We start from the raw sequence: 22,345 nt of genomic DNA on the forward strand, positions 1-22,345 counted from the left end.
TTTCAAAACCATTGCCCCCCTCCCCCTATTAGTGTAAAGCTTTATATTTCTGAAGGTAGGAGACCTGGATGCTTTGTACCTTGTAAGCCTTATGTTCTGAAGTTTCTGTCTGTCATATGTCTATTGTCCTTGACATTTTCATGGTTCAGCAACTGCTTAAAAAAACTGCATAGTTTTTTATTTCACAAATTTCATACTTATTATGAATAATAGGACAACTATTCAGAGTTCACCTGACCTTGACCACATTTTATGGATCAGTGATCAAGGTCAAGTTTTTGTGGTCAAGTAGGTATCTTAGATTCTATAAGCAATAGGTCAACTATAGTTATGGGTAAACTGTTTTACCCCTGTCTGTCCATTCCAAGAAATTTCGGTCACATTTTTCTCAGGAACAATAAATCAGAACTTCCTGAAATTCATTATCAGGCTTTATATGGGCATGTTAAACTGTGTGATGCATCATGGGATTCATTGCTCATCAACTTCCTGTTTACTGAATACTTAAAGCAGGGATATCGTTAATGTGAAATAGCTCACAGTTCTACATTGAATGATTGTTAGGTGCACATGTCCATCAGGCAGCCTTCATATGACCTTGACCTTATTTTTCATGGGTCATAGGTCAAAATTAAGTTTTCACGTTAAAGGCCATTTCTCAGTACTTTAAGTAATAGGTCAACTCTATTTGGTGTATGGAAACAAATAAAATAACAAAAATACCGAACTCCAAGGGAAATTAAAGATTGTAAGGTGTACATGTCTGTCTTGAAGGGTTCATCTGACCTTGACCTCAATTTTATGGTTCATTTGTCAAATGACATGTAAATCTTGCAGGGATCATCTTTACTTTACCTTATTTACATGGGTCATTGATAATGTTCAGTTTATGTGATACTTGTAGTAAAACTTTTGTCTTAAAGACTTTCAAAATAATTTCAATCATGATCAGCAGAGCAGGCGAGACACTTCATTGAATGTACTCTTGTTTCTATGGAAAAAAAATATAATTATAATAATCTTGAAAGACAGCTAAAATAATTACAAGAAAATATTCTGATATAAATTTTATTATATTTGTTACAGACAGGGGTTCTAGACCTGTATCTATGTTTACTAACAGTAAAAATGAAAAAGTTTTGGACCAGACATTACAGCCTTCTAAGTCATCTGGTGATCTTACAGAAACGGACAATATAGTTCAAGATTTGAAGGAAATTGTGGAAGATAAAAATGAGGAAAATGGAGAAAATTTTGATGGTGATGATAAGGAGAAAGGTGTTTCTTTGAAAAACAGCAAAAAGGAAGAAGTCAACAATGTAGAAAGTAAAGATGAAAATGGGGCTAAAAAGCCAGCTGAAAATGGGGCTAAAAAGCCAGCTGAAAATGGAGATTCCAAAAGATCATCTGATGAAAGTGTTTCTGAAGAATCAAATGAAGAAAAACCAACTGATTTTGAAAGTGATGTAATAATGGTATAAGACATCAAGGTGGTTTTTAATAGTTGTGATTTTTGGCAATACTAAATGTAAATATTATATAAAACACACATTCAGTCTTGTTCCAAAGATATTTCCCATGCCAAAAACTGTAATTAATACAGATTTTATTTTAAAAGTTCAATGCTCAACAAAAACTGAACTCTTTATAGTTTAATCAAAACATACCAGTATTTGAACTTAAATCATAAAAATCAAATATGAAGATGTTGTAAGATAAAAGATTATGCTGAGTTTAGGTGTAGTGAGTGATTAATTTTAAATGCTTATTCAAAACTTTTCCATTTTGTTTCTATTTTTTTCTACCACAAGTGCTGTTTCTTGACTTTATAAATATGTTGGGTTAATACCAATGTAAAGTTGTGTAAATCTTTAGCACAGTAGTATGTGGTGCTGTACAATATCTGCTGAAACTGTTCATGTGCAATAATTGTTTTTGATGATTTATGTCATGTTTTTTATATATATAATTTTTTATTCACTTTATACACTATGTATATGTATATACTGGACTTTATATATATAGTTACTCTTGTTACTTATCTATTCATGTAGTTGTGTTTAAATAGAACAATGTATTGGAAGGATAAGATGAAGTATTACGTTATATGGTGTATTAATTTTCACTTTTTTCACAGTACATACTAAAGAGCAATAATGTGTTATCCTAAAAAAGGTATTCATTAAAGAATACATAGAAAAATATTAATAAACTGCAAAAAAAACACAAAAAAAAAACAACAGCAAATATGGCTTGACAAACTAAACTGAAAATATCATGCTCTGGAAATGAATTATATGTTTACATTAGATATTTAATTTATTATTCTGTTTAAAACAATTTTGTTACATGCTAACAAAAATAAATTCAAGCATTGTTAATAAATTAATTAGAAGTTTTAAAATTCTGTGCAAGAAATAATTTGAACAGAGAGAAACGTATCATGTTTTAGTGCCAAATCGTTACAAATTGTTATTGATGATAAAATTGGGATAAAGTGTTGATTTGCAGTTTATTTTGTTATTGTACAAATACAAGGGTAATTAACTCTTGTTGATGTTATTTCGAAATATTGAAATGCACTTAATTGTATTATTGGAAGTTCATCAGCTAGTCATTTATGTATTGGACAGTTGAAGTTATCTCATGTGTCTATATGTAGACGTGTATTTTTTATATTTCAAAAAAATAATTGAATAATTTATAACTTATTTATTTTTTCAACAATGTGTGTTTAAGTGAATAAATATTTAACTATAAAATATTAAAGCTAATTACATCATTTTATCGTTAATATTTTGGTAGACTTTTTATTTACACATGAAGGAAACAACAAATATTACTACATAGTTTTCAAGATCATAATCACTTTCTTCATGTATACATCCATAAAATATGAAAAGAAATATAAGTTTATTGTTGTTTCAGTTTATAATGTGTTCCATTAAATTATTTACTCAGAATTTCTATAAAAATGTAAAATAAGTTTCTATTACTCATCATAACATGTGTTCCATTAAATTATAAACTCAAAATTTCCACAAAATGTTGAATAATTATTATATATCATGAATATTCATTAGCATAATAATACAGTGTATATAATGTATATCTGTATATAAGGAAAGATTAATGCTTTACTAAACACGTCATTGACTCTATACCAATGTTTATACACAATGTACTTTATGATTTCTACATTTAAGCCGTAAATCACATCCTGGGACTTTCATCTTTAATTTTCAGTTACTTAAGTGGCTTTATTGATTTACATGCTTTAAAGAGGCACTGATATTTGTGGTCTAAGTGTACTAAAGTTGTATCATTGCTTTGAAATTGTTATTATTCAGTAATATTTACTTTAGATTTTACTTTTTATAACTTCATAGCAAATGATAAAAGGGAAAAATGTAGAAAATAGTTAGAATTTGTAATTTAGAATTGACACAAGGCTTTTTACTGAGGGAAAGTAAAATCGGTGGAGGTTTAAAAACTTTAGAATTCGTTTCGTGTTCTGTTTTTTAAAGGGGGATAACCATTACATGTCATGCTAGTCATATGCAATATAAACTTTCTTCTATACATAATATTTTGAATAATCGTTTGAATTTTTTACATAATGTAACCATAAACTTACTGAACTATTTTTGTTACATCATTTCATTTGTATATCTGTATATATTCATATATATATATATATTTAGTATTTTCATGCACAGTTTTATCTTTGAAGTTTGGTTCCTTTACCTATTTCTAACAAAGCAAATTGTTGATTTATATATTTAATATGTATTTAGAAACTAGACCTTGTTTCCTTTTATTTTCTCGCTTGAAAGTAGTCATAAATAACAAATAACACTGAAAATAGAGCGGTAAGCAAACATGTAATTTAAATATATCATGAAAAAACGTAAAGGTTTGTAAATTTTTGTGGTATGTTGACCATACATTTTACTGACAAAAGAAATTTAGATTGGCAAGAGCTTGCCCAAAAAAGAAGGAATCACATTTTATTATTAGTTTGGGACTTGTGCATAGGTTGCCTAGGCCAATTATATAAACTTCTTACTCATTTTTATTAGTCAGAGAATCTGAGGGGAAGTGAAAATCATGAAAACAATTAAATTTATTGGAAACCTGTATATTTCGTCTTTTTTTTTGTTCTTGTATATCTTTAAAAGTCCATTAAAGAAGAAGGAATTGTCCATACAGAAGAATGAAAATATAATATCTTGTTAGTTGTATTTACAAAATTTGTATTATAATAGAACATGTAATAATGAGTCCCAAGGTAGAAGAACTTAGGTGAAATGATACCTTTAAAGTACTTACACACAATGAAACAAACTTACACACCTCTATTGTTAATAATACAATGTTTAGAATATTCCTCTTCATTTCGTAGAAAGTAGAAAAAATTAATTTGTTTAATCATTGTTTACATAGATGGAGACCAATAGAAAGATATGAGACACTGTCTTAAGATAAATGCAAGTCCTCAGAACATTTTAAACCTACATACCTGCACTTGATCTATTCCATTGATTAAATCTAGATATTTAGATATTTAGATCTATGGATAATGATGTTGTCATGTTACGTTATGTTTAATTTAAAGAGCTGTGGTAATTACATTCTTTCTGACAAAAATGAAATACCATAGTCCCAAGACAACACATATGATATACATTGTCCTAAGATTTTACAAATAATTCATTAAATATAAACTGTATGATAGTAGAAATGATGTTCTTTGAGCAAAATTAAACAAATCTGAAGTTAAACTTAGATTTTTTGTTGATATATTTTTTTTTAGGATAGTGGACCAATATGTTTAATATAATGTTGAGAATTTATACTGTAAGAATGCATAGCTGATATGTTTTCTGATTTATTTTTTGTTTAGTGTTCATGATTTTATATTAACTTAAGATTTAGGACCTGATTTCTTGTCTTTATTTGTTGGTTTTATATTTATTAAGTTCATATGGGAATTATCATTGATATATATACAGTACTAAATATAACAGGAATAAAGTTATATTGTTTTCTGTTATAATTATTGTAGTGTTCTTTTGTTGTTTCTGTTTTAATTCTATTATTTTTACTGTACTAAATAAATATTATTCCTAAAACGAGGTTTGAGAATATACTATATTTGTTGGAAAGCAGAACGATAAGGAACAGTCCACCTTTTGAAATCTTATTGTAGAATTACACATTATAGAATGACTTGGTCTGAAAAAAAATAATCTGAAATCTCTGCTTTACTTTTAAGGACTCCTCTTTCCCGGATTGTCAAAACTGTAAATTCTGAAATTTTTGCAATGATTTATTAATACAAAAAATGCGCGGGGAAAGGATTCTCAGAAATAAAAAATAACAAAAAACATCCCTGGACATTTAACGACCTTGGACATTTATTGATCTTGGACCAGCACACGGGTATCATTTAATCTCTGTGTTAAATGACAACAGTTCATTGTAGACAGGTTTTGAGTTCTAACAGAATATAGTTTGGACAGGTTTAATTACAGAAGATAGTTATGATATCTGTGCATTATATGACAAACGTTCATTTTAGACAGGTTTTGAGTTATAATGATTTTAATGGGTAAAGATAGAAGAGGAATTCCAGAGGTATTTCATGCAGTTATTTAGAACTAAAAGTTAGAGTAAAGAAGTAAAATGGTTTTGGGTTCATTTATGATCAATTTTATATAATGTATTAACACTACAATAATTATTTTTCATTTACGTTTAGTCCCATTATGTTATTGGACCAATATAGAGAAGATAGACCATCTTATACAATTATAATAAAGAGAGGAGCGACCACTTTATACAAATATAATCTATGCAAAGATAACTTTGTGTTGACTTTGTTAGATTAACAGTGTTACACACCACCTTTTACATAACTTATATTATTTCACATTTACTTTATATATATGATATGTTTACAAACATTAAACATATATTGTTATAATCTGTTTTGGTTTTGATAAATGCCTGTCCCACCACACGAAAGTGTAAATTCTTAAGATTTACCCTTGTCTGTCTCTAGAGTCTGTCGACATGTACACTCTGTGTGATATTTTACCATTATAATTCTCTTTTATCAATTCCCATTATCTATATCAGAAAATTTTTCTCCCAAACTTCTCAAGTTACTTCTTTAAATTTTGCATAATGAAAATAACAATTTATAAATTTGTTGCATCCAAAGAGCTTTTCTGGTTTTCTTCATCAGGTATGGTCAAACCCTAAAAATGGGAAAGCCAAGTATGTGTATGCACATGAAGAGATATATGACCAAAATGTTCTTCTGGAATGATGTATGAAATATTATTACTATTTGATATATAACAAACATGGCTGCCATTTCCAAAAATAAGCTTTCCTGATTGGCCTAACTTTTGTTGTGAACTGCTAAACCAGTTGAGTTTATTATGACAGAAAAGTTTTAGGTCAGTAATCATGAAGTAATTTTGAGAGGTTGTGGGTTAGATCTCTAGCTGGGTAAATCAAAGACTTGAGAATTGATATTTGTTGCTTTTATGAAAAGCAGTTTGAATAATGTATCAAGGTTAGGTGACATGTCTTCCTGCGGACTGTTACCTTGTGAACTAGCATGTAAAACATCTGGCTTAGCGTAGTGGTCTAGTACAAAGCAGGATTCATATGCATATCACATTAACATATTTTCGTCCTGAATATGCATTGTATTTGTTACTGGATATTAAACAGCCATCCACCATCCTCAGAAGTAATTTTACTTTCCTGTCTATAAATAAACCATATAAATACCAGCATAGGATTTAACAGTTAGGCATTGGATGTGGGATCCTGTAAAAATATATATAGAAAAATCTAGGAGAGAACCTTAAATTCAAACGAGAATAAAGAGATGAAGAACTGCAGTAAGAATTAAAACTAAATATGACAGAAAGTTCACTTGTATGATGAGTAAATTATGTGTTACTTTTGGATGAGCAAAAGACCAACTATCTTGTCTCATAAAAAAACCCATTTACGGTATCCAGTACAAGAAACTTAATTCATCCTGACGAGTGGCTGCAACTTGTCCTTGCCCTTTGTGTCGAGAGGCAAAGTAAGGACTAAGAAAGTAAGTACTTTGACCATGATCTTCCAAAAAATAAAGCCACAAAGGGAGGGGACGACTTCATTTTGATTTAAATGTGTAAAAATAAAACAGAATACTAAACCAAATTAAACGTACCGTAGGAAAAAGTATGACAGATAGACAAACGGACTTGTTACCTTTCTTCGAGGAGGGTTGTAAAGTTCTATCAAGTATCAAAACCAAAATTGTTAAGGTGGATCTTAGGTAAATCTACAGTGAAGCCAACATGAACCAGCTGTTACATCATTGCAACAATTAGTTTACTTCCAAATAAATCTTCATCTTTCCCTCGTAAATTTGATTCATCAATTGTAAGAAAACTAAATAACATCTATATAAATTGTGAAGAAAAATTCTTCAGCTGACATCCTATAAATAACATTGTTGAACAAGTTTTCTTCACTTAAATTTGATTGCAGCAACAATAACTACTTTACAAATGTATATGGGAAATTCATGAGAAGTGAGTGAGTATTAAATGGATTTCAATTTATTAAGAATTGTCATGAAATACATTCATCTTATTCAAACAACAGCTTGTACACAATGAGCAGTTCACATCAAAATACACAATACTCACAATATAAAAAATCTTATGCTCAGCACTTCAAAACAAATTTACAAACAAAAAACATTTATGAACCAGCTTAAAATAACACACTATTGTACTAGTCAGGAATCTGTACTTTGCAGTGAATTATTAATAGCACCTGCCTCTTTTTAACAATTACACATAATTTACTCAGTAACAATTTAAAGTTAATCATAGAACAGAGTTCTAATGTCCCTCGCATTCACATATTTTATATGTCCAAGGTCCAAGGGGAATATTAAACTGAAAAGAGAACACTACATGTTTGTTCTTTAACACTTTTTATAAATATCTGAGAGAAATGAAGGCTTGAGAACAAATGCAATGCAATTCCTGATATAATATTTCCAAGGGCATAACTATTTAAAAATATTTGATCAGAACTTATTTCTGAAATTGTCCAAGACATTGCTGATAAAAATCTATGATATAAGTTTCATAAAAATCTGGCAAGAATTGTACCTATGAGAGCGCTCACAATGTAATTTTCCATATAATTAATAGTTCCAAGGGGCATAACTCTTTTTAAATAATTGACTGGCACTGATTTTCGAACTCGTTTGAGACATTGTTGATATAAACATATGATATTAGTTTCATAAAAATCTGGCAAGAATTGTACACATGAGAGTGCTAACGATGCAAATTTCCATAATATTAATATTTCCAAGGGGCATAACTCTTTTTAAAAATAATTGATCAGCACTGTTTTTTCGAACTCGTCCAAGATATTGCTGATATAAACCTGCAATATAAGTTTCATAAAAATCTGGCAAAAATCATACAAATGAGAGCACTAACTATGTAATTTTCCATATAAATAATGTTTCCAAGGGGCACAACTCTTTTAAAAATAAATTATAGGCACTGATTTTCCAACTCGTTGGAGACATTGCTAATATAAATATATGATATATCGGATGGACACCCGGTATTTCTATACTTATACTGCATTGAAACAGAATCCCTTTTTATAATTTATCTGATATCATTAAACAGTGAGAGTATGTGTTTGCATAATAATGATAAGTCATATCCACTAAAATTTGTGTCTCAAAAAGAAATGAATGTTAAAGAAACAATACATTTTAGTAAAAAGAAAGTTGATGAAAATAACACTTTTATAAATCTAGTCTGTTCAAAATGTTTTTCTTGATTTACCTGAATCAAGGATTGCATTGGGTACTACTTACAAGAAAGCTGAATGCTTACAAAGGTACAATAAATATCCCTGTTTGACATAAAGACATAACCATTTGAACAATCATTTTAGGAAATTCATTTAATCAAAGCACTTTGTAACTATTTTTCTGGACAAATTTACAGTCAATTAACAAACATTAAGTTAATAATAAAATTATGGACATATGGTTCCTTCCTAATTATATCTTTAATTACTGTTGATAATTGGTCCCAAATCAGTATTATTAAATAAAATACATATACAATCTCTTGTGTGTCATGAGGTATTGTTCCACTTTAGGTCTATTCTTAGATTTTTAGCTAATAGTTTCACTTACAAGCAAACCATTAATGATTATACATCATATTTTTCAAAGGCTTAACAAATCACTATAAAAAAATAATTTAACTTTATACACTATGACAACAAGTAACAATTTACCCTAGACACATACTTAAGACTCAATCATTATATAGTATAGGGAAATAGAAATAACTCTCATTGAAAACAACACTCTTTACCAATTGCAAGAAAATATGTAGAAGATTGGGATTTTTCCTGTTTTATATGTTCTTAAATTAGATAAATTTAAAACTGTTAAAAAAAAAACATGATTATGGTTAGACTAAAGATGTGATTGAATTTATATGTAGTGTTATATTAAGGTTAATGATTTTTTTTTCAGAAACAAGTGCATGTGACTTCACCTCCTGAACTGGAACATGTTTATATATTTCTTTTTTCATGAATTTACATTCTTAGTGTTTCCTGAAACATTAATCAAAACAGAATTTGAGATCTTATGTTCTTATCATGGAGACATTAAGTTGTAAAATTAAGTAATTTATAATTTTGAGAGGATCCTATGTAAGAAATAGTCTTTTAAGGGCAATAACTCCTTTTAGCAGTCAATTGATGGTTTCAAGCATATCCACAATCTTTAGTTTTCTGAGTAGTGTTTTGTTAAGAATTGTTTGTCTTTTCATCATTAATTCTTTTGACCAGTGTTCTGATTTTCTTGTACATGGTTTTTGTCTTTTCTCCATTTTTTGTAGATTTTGTATTGCAGATTGTTGCTGTAAAAAAAATTCTCTGCATCTTGGTGCAAATGGTGAAAACTGGTATAAAATCACTATTCGAGGACTCTTGAACATTTTTGTGTTTAAGGGAAGTAGCTAAATCCAATTTCTGAGCATTTTACCCTGTCAAATTTTATGGATCTATTATAGTTTTCTAAATATTGAACAGTCACTTGCACTTTAACTATATGTTCTATATTTAGCAATGGTGACATGTTGTTTGATTGGCATGAACACCAGGAACAAATCTTACAGTAGACACTAGAGGACAAATTGGATTCACATGGCTTGGCAATCGCATGGCGCAGAGATCATATTCATTCCGTTATGTAACACTACACTCAATATGAAGTGAAGTATTGCGAAGTATTATGCAACTTATATATGTGTTTTTACTTAAATTATGGTAATGAGCTTTGAGATATTTGTAAACTTTTACATTATAGACAAATTTTCACAAAACAGTTGATTGTGGTAGTTGCAAATACATGTGGATCTTTTTTGTGCATAAGCATAAATTCCGCCACAAAAATTCGACAGACTTTACAAGTGGATCTCAAAAATGCATAACTTCATAAAAGCTTCATTTTTTGTGTGTGTTATCGAGGGTAATTAGTCTTCAACCTCTGAAAATTTTTAGTCTGCCCTTCCACGAAATATCTAATTAGAATTTTTTTAAATATTTTTGAACTTTTGAAAATTCCCCCTGACAACCAATCAGACGTTTTAAGTTGACCAAAGCACAAAAATTTCATGAAATGATGCTCAATATCTAGATACATTTGTCTTTTAAAATACAACTGGCATATAAGGATCGTAATGATACTATGTGGATAAATTGATCGGTTTTCAAGAGCTAAATTGACAGCGTGTAATCACTACAATGGCTTCCATTTTTACGATTATAAAAATAAGGTGGCGTAATGGGGAGATGATTTTGACGAAGTAGAATCCTGACTGTTTATACTCTCATTTAAAACATAGTTTACATATCAGTCAATGAAATATTTGATCAATAAATGCTTTAGCAAATCATGAAGTTGACATTTAAAGTCCATTGATAAATTACAAAAGTGCACTTATTTTATCAATAAATGCTTTAGCAAATCATGAAGTTGACATCTAAAGCCCATTGATAAATTACAAAAGTGCACTTTTTTGTATTTCAACAAATCTGGCAATATAACGTGACACTAGAGAACAAATTGGCATGATGTTTTCCATCAGTTAATTCTTAATAAATATACAATAAACCTATATTTGCCTAGATACCTCTTTAAAACTGAGAATGTTGTGGCTGGTGACATTTAAATAATACTTTTATTTTATGTGGTATTCTATATATAAACTGCAAGTTAGTCAGAATCAATAAGAAGTGAGCTCTATTACGACTTTTTACTTTTAGAGCAAATTATATACATTTTTTCCTCCTGACACAAACTTTAACTGGAATTTCTAAAGCCCCAAATAAATTGGTAAATATTTCACAATAATATTCCTTCTATAGTATTAAACTATTCAACTTTTACAAAAGACGAAAATTAATTAATTTTTGAAAAAATTGTCAAATGAACATCAAGTTTATTATTTCGTGAATTTTTTCTTCTACATTTCGAGATGTGATTGATTTTTAAAGATTATGCCATCTTTGTTAAGTGATTAATAAAAAGACAATATAATATATAACAATATACATGTAACATTTCCATATAAACACATTACTAATAATTTATGTATTTATGGTAGTTTTTTGTTCTAAGATGATTAATATGAAGACTACTGTAAAGAGGTTTATTTTCTAATACTGTGGATTCATTTATTTTCGTGGGTACAAATTTTTCGCGGATTAAGGAAAAAATTGTATTTTCATGGAAATGTGGTTTCGTGAGTTTTTTTAAAAGTGCATACAATCCGATAGAAGATTTGTACTTCATCGAACATTAAAATTGGCTCATCTGTACAAAAGAAATCCACAAAAATTGGTATCCCATGAAAAACAATAAATCTACAGATTCTAATTTTGGCAAATCATATGGCAAAACTTTTTTGCAAGGTCTTTTTTATCTTGTTCTTGCCACTTATTCTGAAATTAAGGCAAGAAGATATTTGGGGATTTCATTTTAATTGTAAAATTAGCAAAATTAAACCACTTAAAAAAATAAACCACATTCAAGACACCAAAACAATACAGATACTGCGAAATCATCATTATTCGAGAGATACCAATTTTTGTGGATTTTGTGGGTAAAGCTGAACCACGAATTTAAATATTCAATGAAGGATAAACTTTCTATAGGTTCAATTAAAATTGGTTTAACTGTGAAATTATTTCTTTTTCTCCAACAAAATGGTGATTTATTTAACTTATTAACCTATTCAAACTCTTTGGATATTTTCCTTTCCTGTTCATTCTTATCTTAAAAAATAATAAAATGAAGACAATAGTATTTATCACAAATTCACCAAGATATACATATTCATAAAGGCACAAGACAAGCAGAATTGAATATTGCACTTGTTTTAGACAGATCAGTCCTGAAAAAAATATTTGACATGAGAATTTTCTTTCTTTCACCGATAACTTGAATAACTTTTAAAGAAAATTCAAGACATGTCCTTCCTTCTGTTTGAACAGTACATAGAGAAATATATCTTGACTTGGTCATTCATAGACGGAATCCATATAAGGTATGGTTCAAAGTTCATTCTGCTTTTTCATGACCAGTCACTGCTTGAGGAGTTTCTATCGAAGCTTGTTCATCATAAGCTGAAATAAAATATGGCATTGAATAGAAAATATCATTATATGTATTGACTTAATATCTAATAGATTGATTGTTGTTTGCTAAATTGCCCACAATATCTGTATTGTCTGAATTTACAACTACAATGACTGCATGTACTTGACTATAGTTCCATACAACATGCAGTGCCATATGTCAAAACTATTCAAAAATAAGAACCATGGCAGTATATTAACTTTTAGATTTACATTTTTTATGATATTGTTGCTGAGTTGTCATGAAATTTGGATTGATTGATCAATTTTATTGGTGTTTAACGCCACTTTCAGCACTATTGGCTATTTCATGGCAGTCAGTTTTTATTGGTTCAGGAAGCTGAAGTGCCTTGAGAGAACCAACAAGCTTTGGTAGGAAAACTGGCCATGTGTGGGGTTTGAACTCACAACCTCAGTATCTTTATGACAATGAAATGATTTGTCTTTTTACTAAAGACACTGAATCCACAATTATTTTGATTATTATACTGAATGAAATAGCTTGTACAATGATGTCATTACTGATAGTAAATCAGGACTGCACAGGGAGCAAATAACATGCAATACAATGTACTTTTACATTAATCACAAATAAAAAGATTTATTTCTATGGGTATTGTGTTCTTAGTTTAAGGATCCACTCCCTCACATGTTTCTGTGACAATCTCAAACTTTTGGTCATGTATGAGAACATGTTCTTTCTATGTGACATCATCAGTTATGGTCAAATTTTTTCATGACATCATAATAGCGAAACCAGAGGAAAGTAAGAAAATTTGATGCCATAATGAATAATGACCAATGACAAATTGAGATCAAGAAAACTAACCTTTGAATATAAAAAAATAATAAACTTTCAGGGTATTGTGGTAGAATTCATGCTTTTTTGTGTGGTTTGTGTTGCTCAATCTTTAGTTTTCTTTGTAGTATCCTGTAAACTATTTTTGTCTGCTAATACTTTTTCTTTTGATCATGGAGTATTCTGTTTTTCTTTGATTTATGGTTTCTGATGTTGGTACTTTCTTCATCCCCCCTTTTTTTAACTCAAGATTTGCCAAATTGTAAAATGTATGTGTCAATATACTACCAGGTGGAAGGTCATCTCTATTCTCTAAAAGGTATCCATCTTCATCCTCATCTTCATCAAACTCATCTGCATTTTCATCATCAATGGGTTCCATACAGCACAAACTGTAGCAGACGATGCTTATGACTACTGTAGGGAGGCAGAACATTAACAGGAACAGCCATCTGGATGACTGCCAAACACTCTGAAAAAAAGTTGCATTCTTATCATTTTTTGACCAATATTATAACATAGTTTAGTTATAGCTTGACTTTATACCACAATTGACTTGTGACCTTTTACTTATTTTACACCTTATATTAGAATGGAAATTTGTCCAATAATATTTTTTTACCAGATTTGATAAATTACTGACCCTGTTACATGTCAAAAGTTCAAATGGCTAAAATCAACTGATACTTTTATTTCATATAAATTGATGTTTTGAATTTCAAAAAGTCCAATGAAAGCAAATTTTAGTTATCATTTGTCATTATAAAAAGTTCCTGTTTTATAATAGCAAAAGTCAATTAACTTTACATAAACAATTTATAAAAGAATTAAACAAGAGTGCATACGCTGAAATGTCTCACCCATTGTACTGACCATGATTAATCTAATGTTGAAAGTCTTAAAAATAAAGGTTTTACTGAAGGTATCATTTAAGGTTAACACTATCAATGGTCAATGACAATAAGGTCAAAGTCAGATAAACCCTGGCAGACATACATGTACACCTTAAAACCATTCAACACACCAAATATAGTTGACATTTTGCTTATAGTATCAAAGAAACAAACTAAACTCTGAAAACTTAACATTGTCCAATGAACCATGAAAATGAGGTCAAGGTCAGATGAACCCTGCCAGACAGACATAAAAACCCTATAATCATTCCATACGTTACTTATAGTATATGAGAAGAGGACCAAACTACAGAAACTTAACATTGACCAATGAACCCGGAAATTAAGGTCAAGGATAAATGATACCTGCCAGACAGACATGAACACCTTACAATCATTTCATACACAAAATACAGTTAACCTATTGCTTATAATAATTGAATAAACTGTTAACACAGAGATATGTCTTGCCTTTTTTGTAATTTTGATAATGCAAATGTTGAAATTAAAATAGCAATACTTTAACATGTAAGTTTTGCAAATATTCAAAGTCAATGAACCATGACTGAAGGTACATGGCTAAACAATCTCCATGGAAATGAGATGTGCCAATGCTAATACAACTGCATACCAAATACCATTGACTTATCATACGTTATTCCCTTTAAACAAACCTAAACACAAACATTAACTTGTAAACTATGTAAAAGTTTCAAAGTCAATGAACCATGATGAGGGGTTGGGGCTATATAATCTCCATGGAAACGAGACTTGCAAATGCCAATACATTTGCATAACAAATATCATTGACTTTACATTAGCGATTCATCTTAAACTGATCTAATCACAAACTAATACATGTAAACTAACCAAAAGTTTCAGAGTCAATAGGCCATGACTGAGGGGGCGGGGCCAAATAATCTTTATGGAAATGAGATGTGCCAATGCTAATACAACTGCATACCAAATATCATTGACCTACCACTAGTGGTTTACCATAAACTAGACCTAATCACAAACTCATACACTGTTGACACTGCCGCCGACGACGCTGGAAACAGCATACCTTTGTCTCGATTTTTGACTCCACCAAGCCGAGACAAAAACAGACTAAAACACAAAAACTTAACATTGATATTGAACCATGAAAATGAGGTCAGATGAAACCTGCCAGACTGACATGCACCCATTACAATCATTCCATACATTTTTTTCAAGCAGTTGTTGAACCATAAATATGAGGTCAAGGACCATTAACATATGCAGACAGAAACTTCATAACATAAGGTATCTGCATACAAGGTATGAAGCATCCAAGTCTTCTACCTTCTGAAATATAAGGCTTTATACAAATAGTTTACATAGCCGCTGCAGTCGAATAGTAATTCCTATGTCTGGCACTCTGTCACAGGCGAGGCAAAAAATTAAAAGGGAAACTTTAATGTTAATGTTGTGTATACCAATTTGAAAAATATTGATCAAAGCTTCAGTCCTCTTGATTAAATCTAAATAATGTAAAAAGTTTTTAAGAACTGGACAAACCAACTGCAAACAATGACGCTGAAATGTTTACTTTTTTATGAACAAAGTTCCTTAACTCTGTAAGATCAAAAGTTTCAATATCTAAAATGAAAGCTATGTTGTCTTTCTGGAACCCCAAATTGTGGAGAATGGCTGATGCAAATTTAAGCATCTTTTAATAGCAGATTTATGGATGTCAAATATTTAAACTTTAAGATACTAACCACTACCATGACAAGTAAATCATAAAACAATCTCTTAACTCTCATAAAGAAACCAGTTCCACCATAGGCCTGAAAGTACAAAAAATGGCTTAATTTCAATTTACAAATCTTACATGATAACAATAGTTACCAAATGTTTGTAACAAGCTTGAAATAAAATGGTAAGAAAATTTGAGGAAGCTGCATTCATTTCAGTTTAAAATGAGATTTTTTTGGAACTGAAATATGCAGACTTAAGACTTGGCAATCATGATCAATCATACCACAACTCCTTAATTTTTATATTAAGTAGTCACCTTTCACAATCTCTGGTATGATAGTTGGATTATGATGTTTATTTTCTATATTCGCATTGTCAGCTGATAAGTACATGAATCATTACTAATGTTAAAGATTGTAAGTGAACTTTTAGCAGAAACTTCAACTGCTTTATTCCCTTTGTCAGCGACTCAATTTTGTCAATGTAGACCAATAATGTTTGAGTACCTTGTGTAAGTTCCATTGTTGTGTAAGCAGTTGTGTAGAAACCCATATTTACATACTAAATTCAGTTTTATACTTATACGACACGACTACTTTACTGACAACGTAAGTTGCACATTCTTCTTTATTAACATTTTGACATGAATTAATAGATTTTGTTAACTTTCCGATTTTTTAATGATTACTCTTCAGATTGCATGTTTATAACATCGAAAAGAAAAATTTGAATGAGTCATATTTTTATAGAGTAATGCCATATTTGCCACTGTACATAGCATAATAATGTAATGTTTACATATATCATAAAACCAGTATTTTACAAATACTGCATGTAGAAAAATGTCAGCATTTATGATAAGTCAGAGTATAGTGTGAAAAGAATATACGAGTTACATATTTGTGTAATGCTATTTTTGTATTAAGGAATTGCATACAATTGTCGGATGTTTAGTATTTTAAAAATATTTACCAGAGTCCGTTATTATTATTGTATTTTGGTTTTCAGGACTCTGATGTAGATAACTTGTTTGTACTTTGTGCCAAATTCCTTATTTACTATCTAGAGAGCTCGCTTAACAAGTGGTAAGCGCATAGTTTGTAGTTTTGTATTATTTTATACAATAGAAATAAATGTAAAAGTCATGGATTATTTCCTTTGATGATTTGCGCATTTTTAGCAAATCAGCTGGTACAGAATTTATATGTCGATATGTCGATATAGTAAATAACTTTTTGAATGTTGTGAAAAAATTCTGCTTTTTATGTATTATCTATTTTATTTTGATTAAAGTATTATTAGTAAAGTTAAATTGTAAACTTTCATGTACTTGAAAGAAGTTATTTTAAAGATACAGTTAATTCTATTTGGTTGTAAACACAATGAAACTGATTAGCGTTATATTTAAATATCAGTCACAGAAACCAGTTTATTAAAGTACACATGACATGTGATGTACATTTCAATACACAAATGAACATTCCATAGTAAATGTGTACCTAATGTTTATAGTAACACTATGGCATTGTGAATTGTTTAAACTGAATTATAATTGTCTGTGATATAATTTATGCATAAGATATTCCATGTTATATTGAACTATTATTGATGTTATAATTTTGTTATTTCAGAGTTTATTTTCAACTCTGGTAATAAAACCTATCAAACCTTAGATTGTCTCAGCTGTTTATTTATACCCGAAGAGACCCCTTTGACAGTTGTTTTATCATTTTGGTTGGTTTTTGGTTAAAAAAAAATCATTTAGGTATGTTATGGTGTGTTGCTGTTTTGATATGTTGTTGGGATTTTAGTCAAATCTTTACTGCTTTGCAGAAGTTGAGTAGCAAAACAATGTAAAAATGAGTCAAATATGGACACCAAATTCTACAATTTTTTGCACAAATTATAAAAATCACCAAATAAAAGAATTAATTTAGGAAGTAAATTGTAACCAAAAAAAAACAAACAACATATCTTTATGTCATTTTGTAGTTTTATTGAAATTATTGCTCATAAACAACAGTTTCTAGTAGTGTAGATAATTCAATTCTGCTTATTTTTATATATGCATTGCATTGATTAAAAGGGGATGATCCATTTTATTTGTCAACATTTCGTGCACACTAAAGACAAAAAAAACAGATGACCAAAAACCATTTTCTTTTATCTTTCCTTTAACTGAACCTGAGACTACTATAACACACACTCAGACTGAACATAAAACGTAGAATGAACGAGTCTGAATGCACTTATGATAAGGAAAGGATCAATTGAATAAATAAATATTACAGCCTCCTTGTGAACATTACTATAACATGACATCATGTATAGAACTTTCAATAAACTGTGCAGAAACACATGGCTCTTAAACAACTGCCTTCAATTAACATTACTTGCATGCTCATATAATTAGCTTTCATAAAAAGCTGCCCTCTATCTTTTACTTACATCTTCTTTTCCGTGTTTGATACTTTCCAAGTAAGCAGCTAGATTTTCTGTTGTGATGTCCTCCAATTTAAATGGTGGCATGTAAAAATAATGTGTTTCAGGGTCAAGAATAAGCATAACTGGAGCGGTGGCGAAAGACAACATGATACTATTAACAGTCTCAGCATCAGGCATCCATAGAAACTGGAACCTGCTGTAATAAAATTTATCAAAGATATATGATTAAGCATTCATTCAAAAACCTGTATACCAGGACATTTCTGGGAAGAAATACTGTCTTTGCCTTAATTTTATTGGGTTTAACTCTGGGAAAAGATGTATTCTTTAGTTGTGGCCTGTAATCTATTTATTGGATGAAGAGATATGTCTTGTATCACTTTGCACAGATACAAAAAAGTGATAGAAAAAATGCGTTAATTTTATTGGCTTATCCAGTATCATAAAACAATATAATGCCGTTTATTTTGCTATTGGTTAGGTCATTGAAGATCTTTACAGGTCAAAACTATATACATGTCCTCAATGGCAATGGAGATATGTGATTTCTTAATTAATATTCAAAACACTCACACTTTTCACCTAAACATCTTATTTTTGTCAAATTTTATTAAAATTCTGAAGCGTACTAAAAGTTTTAATATGTCTGATGTTAAAGTTTGACAGGACATACATGATGTCATACAGGTATGTGCGAAAGACTAGAAACTTTTTAGTGGTATTTATGAGAAATGAAAAACTGAATATGATAAAATTAATTTTGTGTCCATAATTAACTCCAGTTTAGAAATTTCTTAAGCAAATAAAAAATTTGGACAAGTTGTTTCCTCTTTCAGGCAAGTAAAATATCATGGTAACTAGCCTAAAGGGTCAGTTGTTTAAAAGGTTAATGTCTAACTTGGACCTGATTTGCTGTAATTTTCAATTCAATTATTATTAAATCAAATACAGGTGTTGCATGCAAATCAGGATTTGTTTACCCCTCCACCCACAGCATTCATTAAAAGTATTCATTATTAGTATATGTATATTCTTGTAAGACCAAACACCTGTCTTGTTGCTTTCATTTGACTTGTTTATGTATCATCATTCAGATTTTTATTTTTCTAAAATTGGTCTGGTAACAGTTATCTATCAGTATATATTATAAATTTACAATGTTTTACTTTAATCAATACTTAATAATAATTTTCTTTTCTATAGAAAAATATGAGTTATTTCCCTTTAAGTGTTTTGGTTTTTACCTGTGGAACTTGTCTTTCTGATGTTTCGCCAATACTGTTATGACATCTTTGATCCTGGAATGTAAAAAATCATTATAAAAATACACAGACAAGAAAGGTGTTACTATTAACTACTTGATTCTTTAATACAAAATTCCCACACATCCAGGAAAGTTTTGAAGAATGCAAAAGATGGGCGTAAGCCTGTTTTACTTATCATTGAATTTATGTTGAAAGTCTGTAAAGGTTTTACAAGTATCACATTAACTTAACATTATCAATGTTCTATGAAAATGAGGTCACAGTCAGATGAACCATGCCAGACAGACATGTACACCTGAGAATCATTCCATACACCAACTATAGTGGTCCTCTTGCTAATAGTACCTGAGAAACAAATCAAACCACAAAATCTTAACAATGAACCATGAATATAGTTGACCAATTGCTTATAGTATCTGATAAACTGACAAAATTATGAAAACTTATCCATGAAAATGAGGTCAAGGTCATATGAACCCTGCCAGACAGACATGTACACCTTACTATCTTCCCATATACCAAATATAATTGACCTATTGCTTAGAATATCTGAGATATAGACCTTACCACAAAAACTAAACATTGTCAAATGAACCATGAAAATAAGGTCAATGTCAGACGAAACCTACTAGATGGACATGTACGCCTTACAATCCTTCCATTCACCAAATATAGAGGCCCTATTGCTTATAGTATCTGAGAAAAAGACACAACCACAAAAAACTTAACATTGTCCAATGAACCATGAAAATAAGGTCAATGTCAGACGAAACCTACTAGATGGACATGCAATCCTTCCATTCACCAAATATAGTAGACCTATTGCTTATGGTAATTGAAAAACAAAACAAAACACAAAAACTTAACATTGACCACTGAGCCATGAAAATAAGGTCAAGGTCAGATGAAACCTGCTAGGCAGACATGTACACCTTACAATTATTCCATACATTAAATATAGCTGACCAATGCTATTAGTGTTTGAAAAACAGACCTAAACAAAAACATAACTTTTACCACTGAACTATGACAATGAGGTCAAGGTAAGATGACACCTACCTGTCAATTTGACATGTCCACCTTACAATCTTTCAACACAACAAATATAGTGGACTTATTGCAGTTTATTTAAAATTATGACCAAATTGCAATTTATTTTAGCAAACCAAACTGCTTTATTTTATCACCTTGCACTTTCAACACTTGACTGTCTTTTTCTACAGCAGTTTGTTAAAATTTTTGACCAGTTGAACAGTTTGGTTTGATAAAACAAATTGCAATTTGGTCAGAATTTTAGATATACTGCAATAGGTCTACTATATTTGTTATGTTGAATGATTGTAAGGTGTACATGTCCAATTGGCAGGTAGGTGTCATCTTACCTTCACCTCATTGACCTTTCTGACCGGGCCCAAATTAGTGGTTTTATACATTTTTACATTTTACATGCATTGATAACCAAAATTCCAATAATTGATACATTGCACAATGTACTATGAATTTAGGCTCAGTAAGAACTAAATCATTTCACATTGTATGAGTTTTTCTCATTGTTGAAGGCCATATTATGTTCTATTATAGGCAACCACTTTGGAGTAATTCCTTCTCTGGAAAAGTTCATCAATTATGCGCACCTTTATGACGTCATTTACCAGATAGAGGGGATCGCCTGTATCCCTGCACTATTGAAGTTCATCAAGCGTCTTCGTGATTGTTATTATGCAGGATAAACTAGAAATTATGTTTGTTCCGTAGGTACTTAAACCCAATTCCCTAATGACAGCAGTGTTGATTATCAATTATAAGAATTTAATTTGCCGAATAATTCGTGCAGTATAGCATCATATTTTTACAACCCCTCGCTCAACATGTGAAGGAAGTGATGGTGCCCCTAAACGCATGAATGATGTTCACTAAAACCAAAGTTTTAGACGGAAATGCATCTAACTTAAAAGTGGTCTATTACTTACATCCACTTCATTTGAACTTTGGTGGATAGTTGTCTCAGTGGCAATCATACCACATTTTCATATATTTAAGCAATGTTAAATTTAATGCAAAAGTTAAATCTAATGCAATTATTAGTATCAAATTCTTCTTTAAAGAAATTAACTTTTGAAAATAAAAATGTTACAGATGCATTCAAAAGTTTAGCAATGGCACTTTGGTAGCTTAATTGTCTAAAGTATGAGGATATATATATTTTCTATATTATTTAAAAAAAAATGGGGTGAATCAGATATAAAGTAAATCATCTATGAAATTATTTAATCAGTACAGAAGTAATATTTCATTTATTTCTCTTTCTTAAAATTAATTGTAAAATGATTTGTTTAAGGAATGAAGTGAATTTTAATTTTTTGAAAACTGTTTTTAAAAAATCAATTTTTACCCAACTGCCTTTTAGTGTATAGGTTGCACAACAAAAAAGAAATCCT

At 29.9% G+C, this 22,345-nt stretch overlaps 2 protein-coding genes across 20 annotated transcripts in view; one reads left to right on the forward strand and one right to left on the reverse strand.

Annotated features, from left to right (window-relative positions):
* The window catches only part of LOC127700462 (F-actin-uncapping protein LRRC16A-like), a 73,535-nt gene extending 67,546 nt beyond the window's left edge, over positions 1–5,989 (forward strand). For 15 of the 19 annotated variants that reach the window (XM_052203932.1, XM_052203942.1, XM_052203944.1 and 12 more), the window contains one exon: positions 1,084–5,989. In XM_052203932.1, coding sequence (XP_052059892.1) covers positions 1,084–1,481 — 398 coding nt within the window. In that variant the 3' untranslated portion in view covers positions 1,482–5,989. The remainder of the gene's footprint in view (positions 1–1,083) is intronic. The other 4 variants (XM_052203934.1, XM_052203943.1, XM_052203945.1 and 1 more) reach the window with 1 other exon arrangement.
* A 1,632-nt stretch (positions 5,990–7,621) lies between these two features.
* LOC127702853 (protein disulfide-isomerase TMX3-like) overlaps positions 7,622–22,345 on the reverse strand; it is a 118,969-nt gene continuing 104,245 nt past the window's right edge. Inside the window, exons 10-14 of the mRNA XM_052207156.1 lie at positions 19,887–19,940; positions 18,646–18,838; positions 16,218–16,286; positions 13,868–14,051; positions 7,622–12,768 (exon numbers count right to left, since the gene is read on the reverse strand). Of these exons, the coding sequence (XP_052063116.1) occupies positions 12,704–12,768; positions 13,868–14,051; positions 16,218–16,286; positions 18,646–18,838; positions 19,887–19,940 (565 nt within the window). The 3' untranslated portion in view covers positions 7,622–12,703. The remainder of the gene's footprint in view (positions 12,769–13,867; positions 14,052–16,217; positions 16,287–18,645; positions 18,839–19,886; positions 19,941–22,345) is intronic.

The sequence above is a fragment of the Mytilus californianus genome, unplaced genomic scaffold (assembly GCF_021869535.1).
Source record: "Mytilus californianus isolate M0D057914Y unplaced genomic scaffold, xbMytCali1.0.p SCAF_5, whole genome shotgun sequence".
Classification (NCBI taxonomy): domain Eukaryota; kingdom Metazoa; phylum Mollusca; class Bivalvia; order Mytilida; family Mytilidae; genus Mytilus; species Mytilus californianus.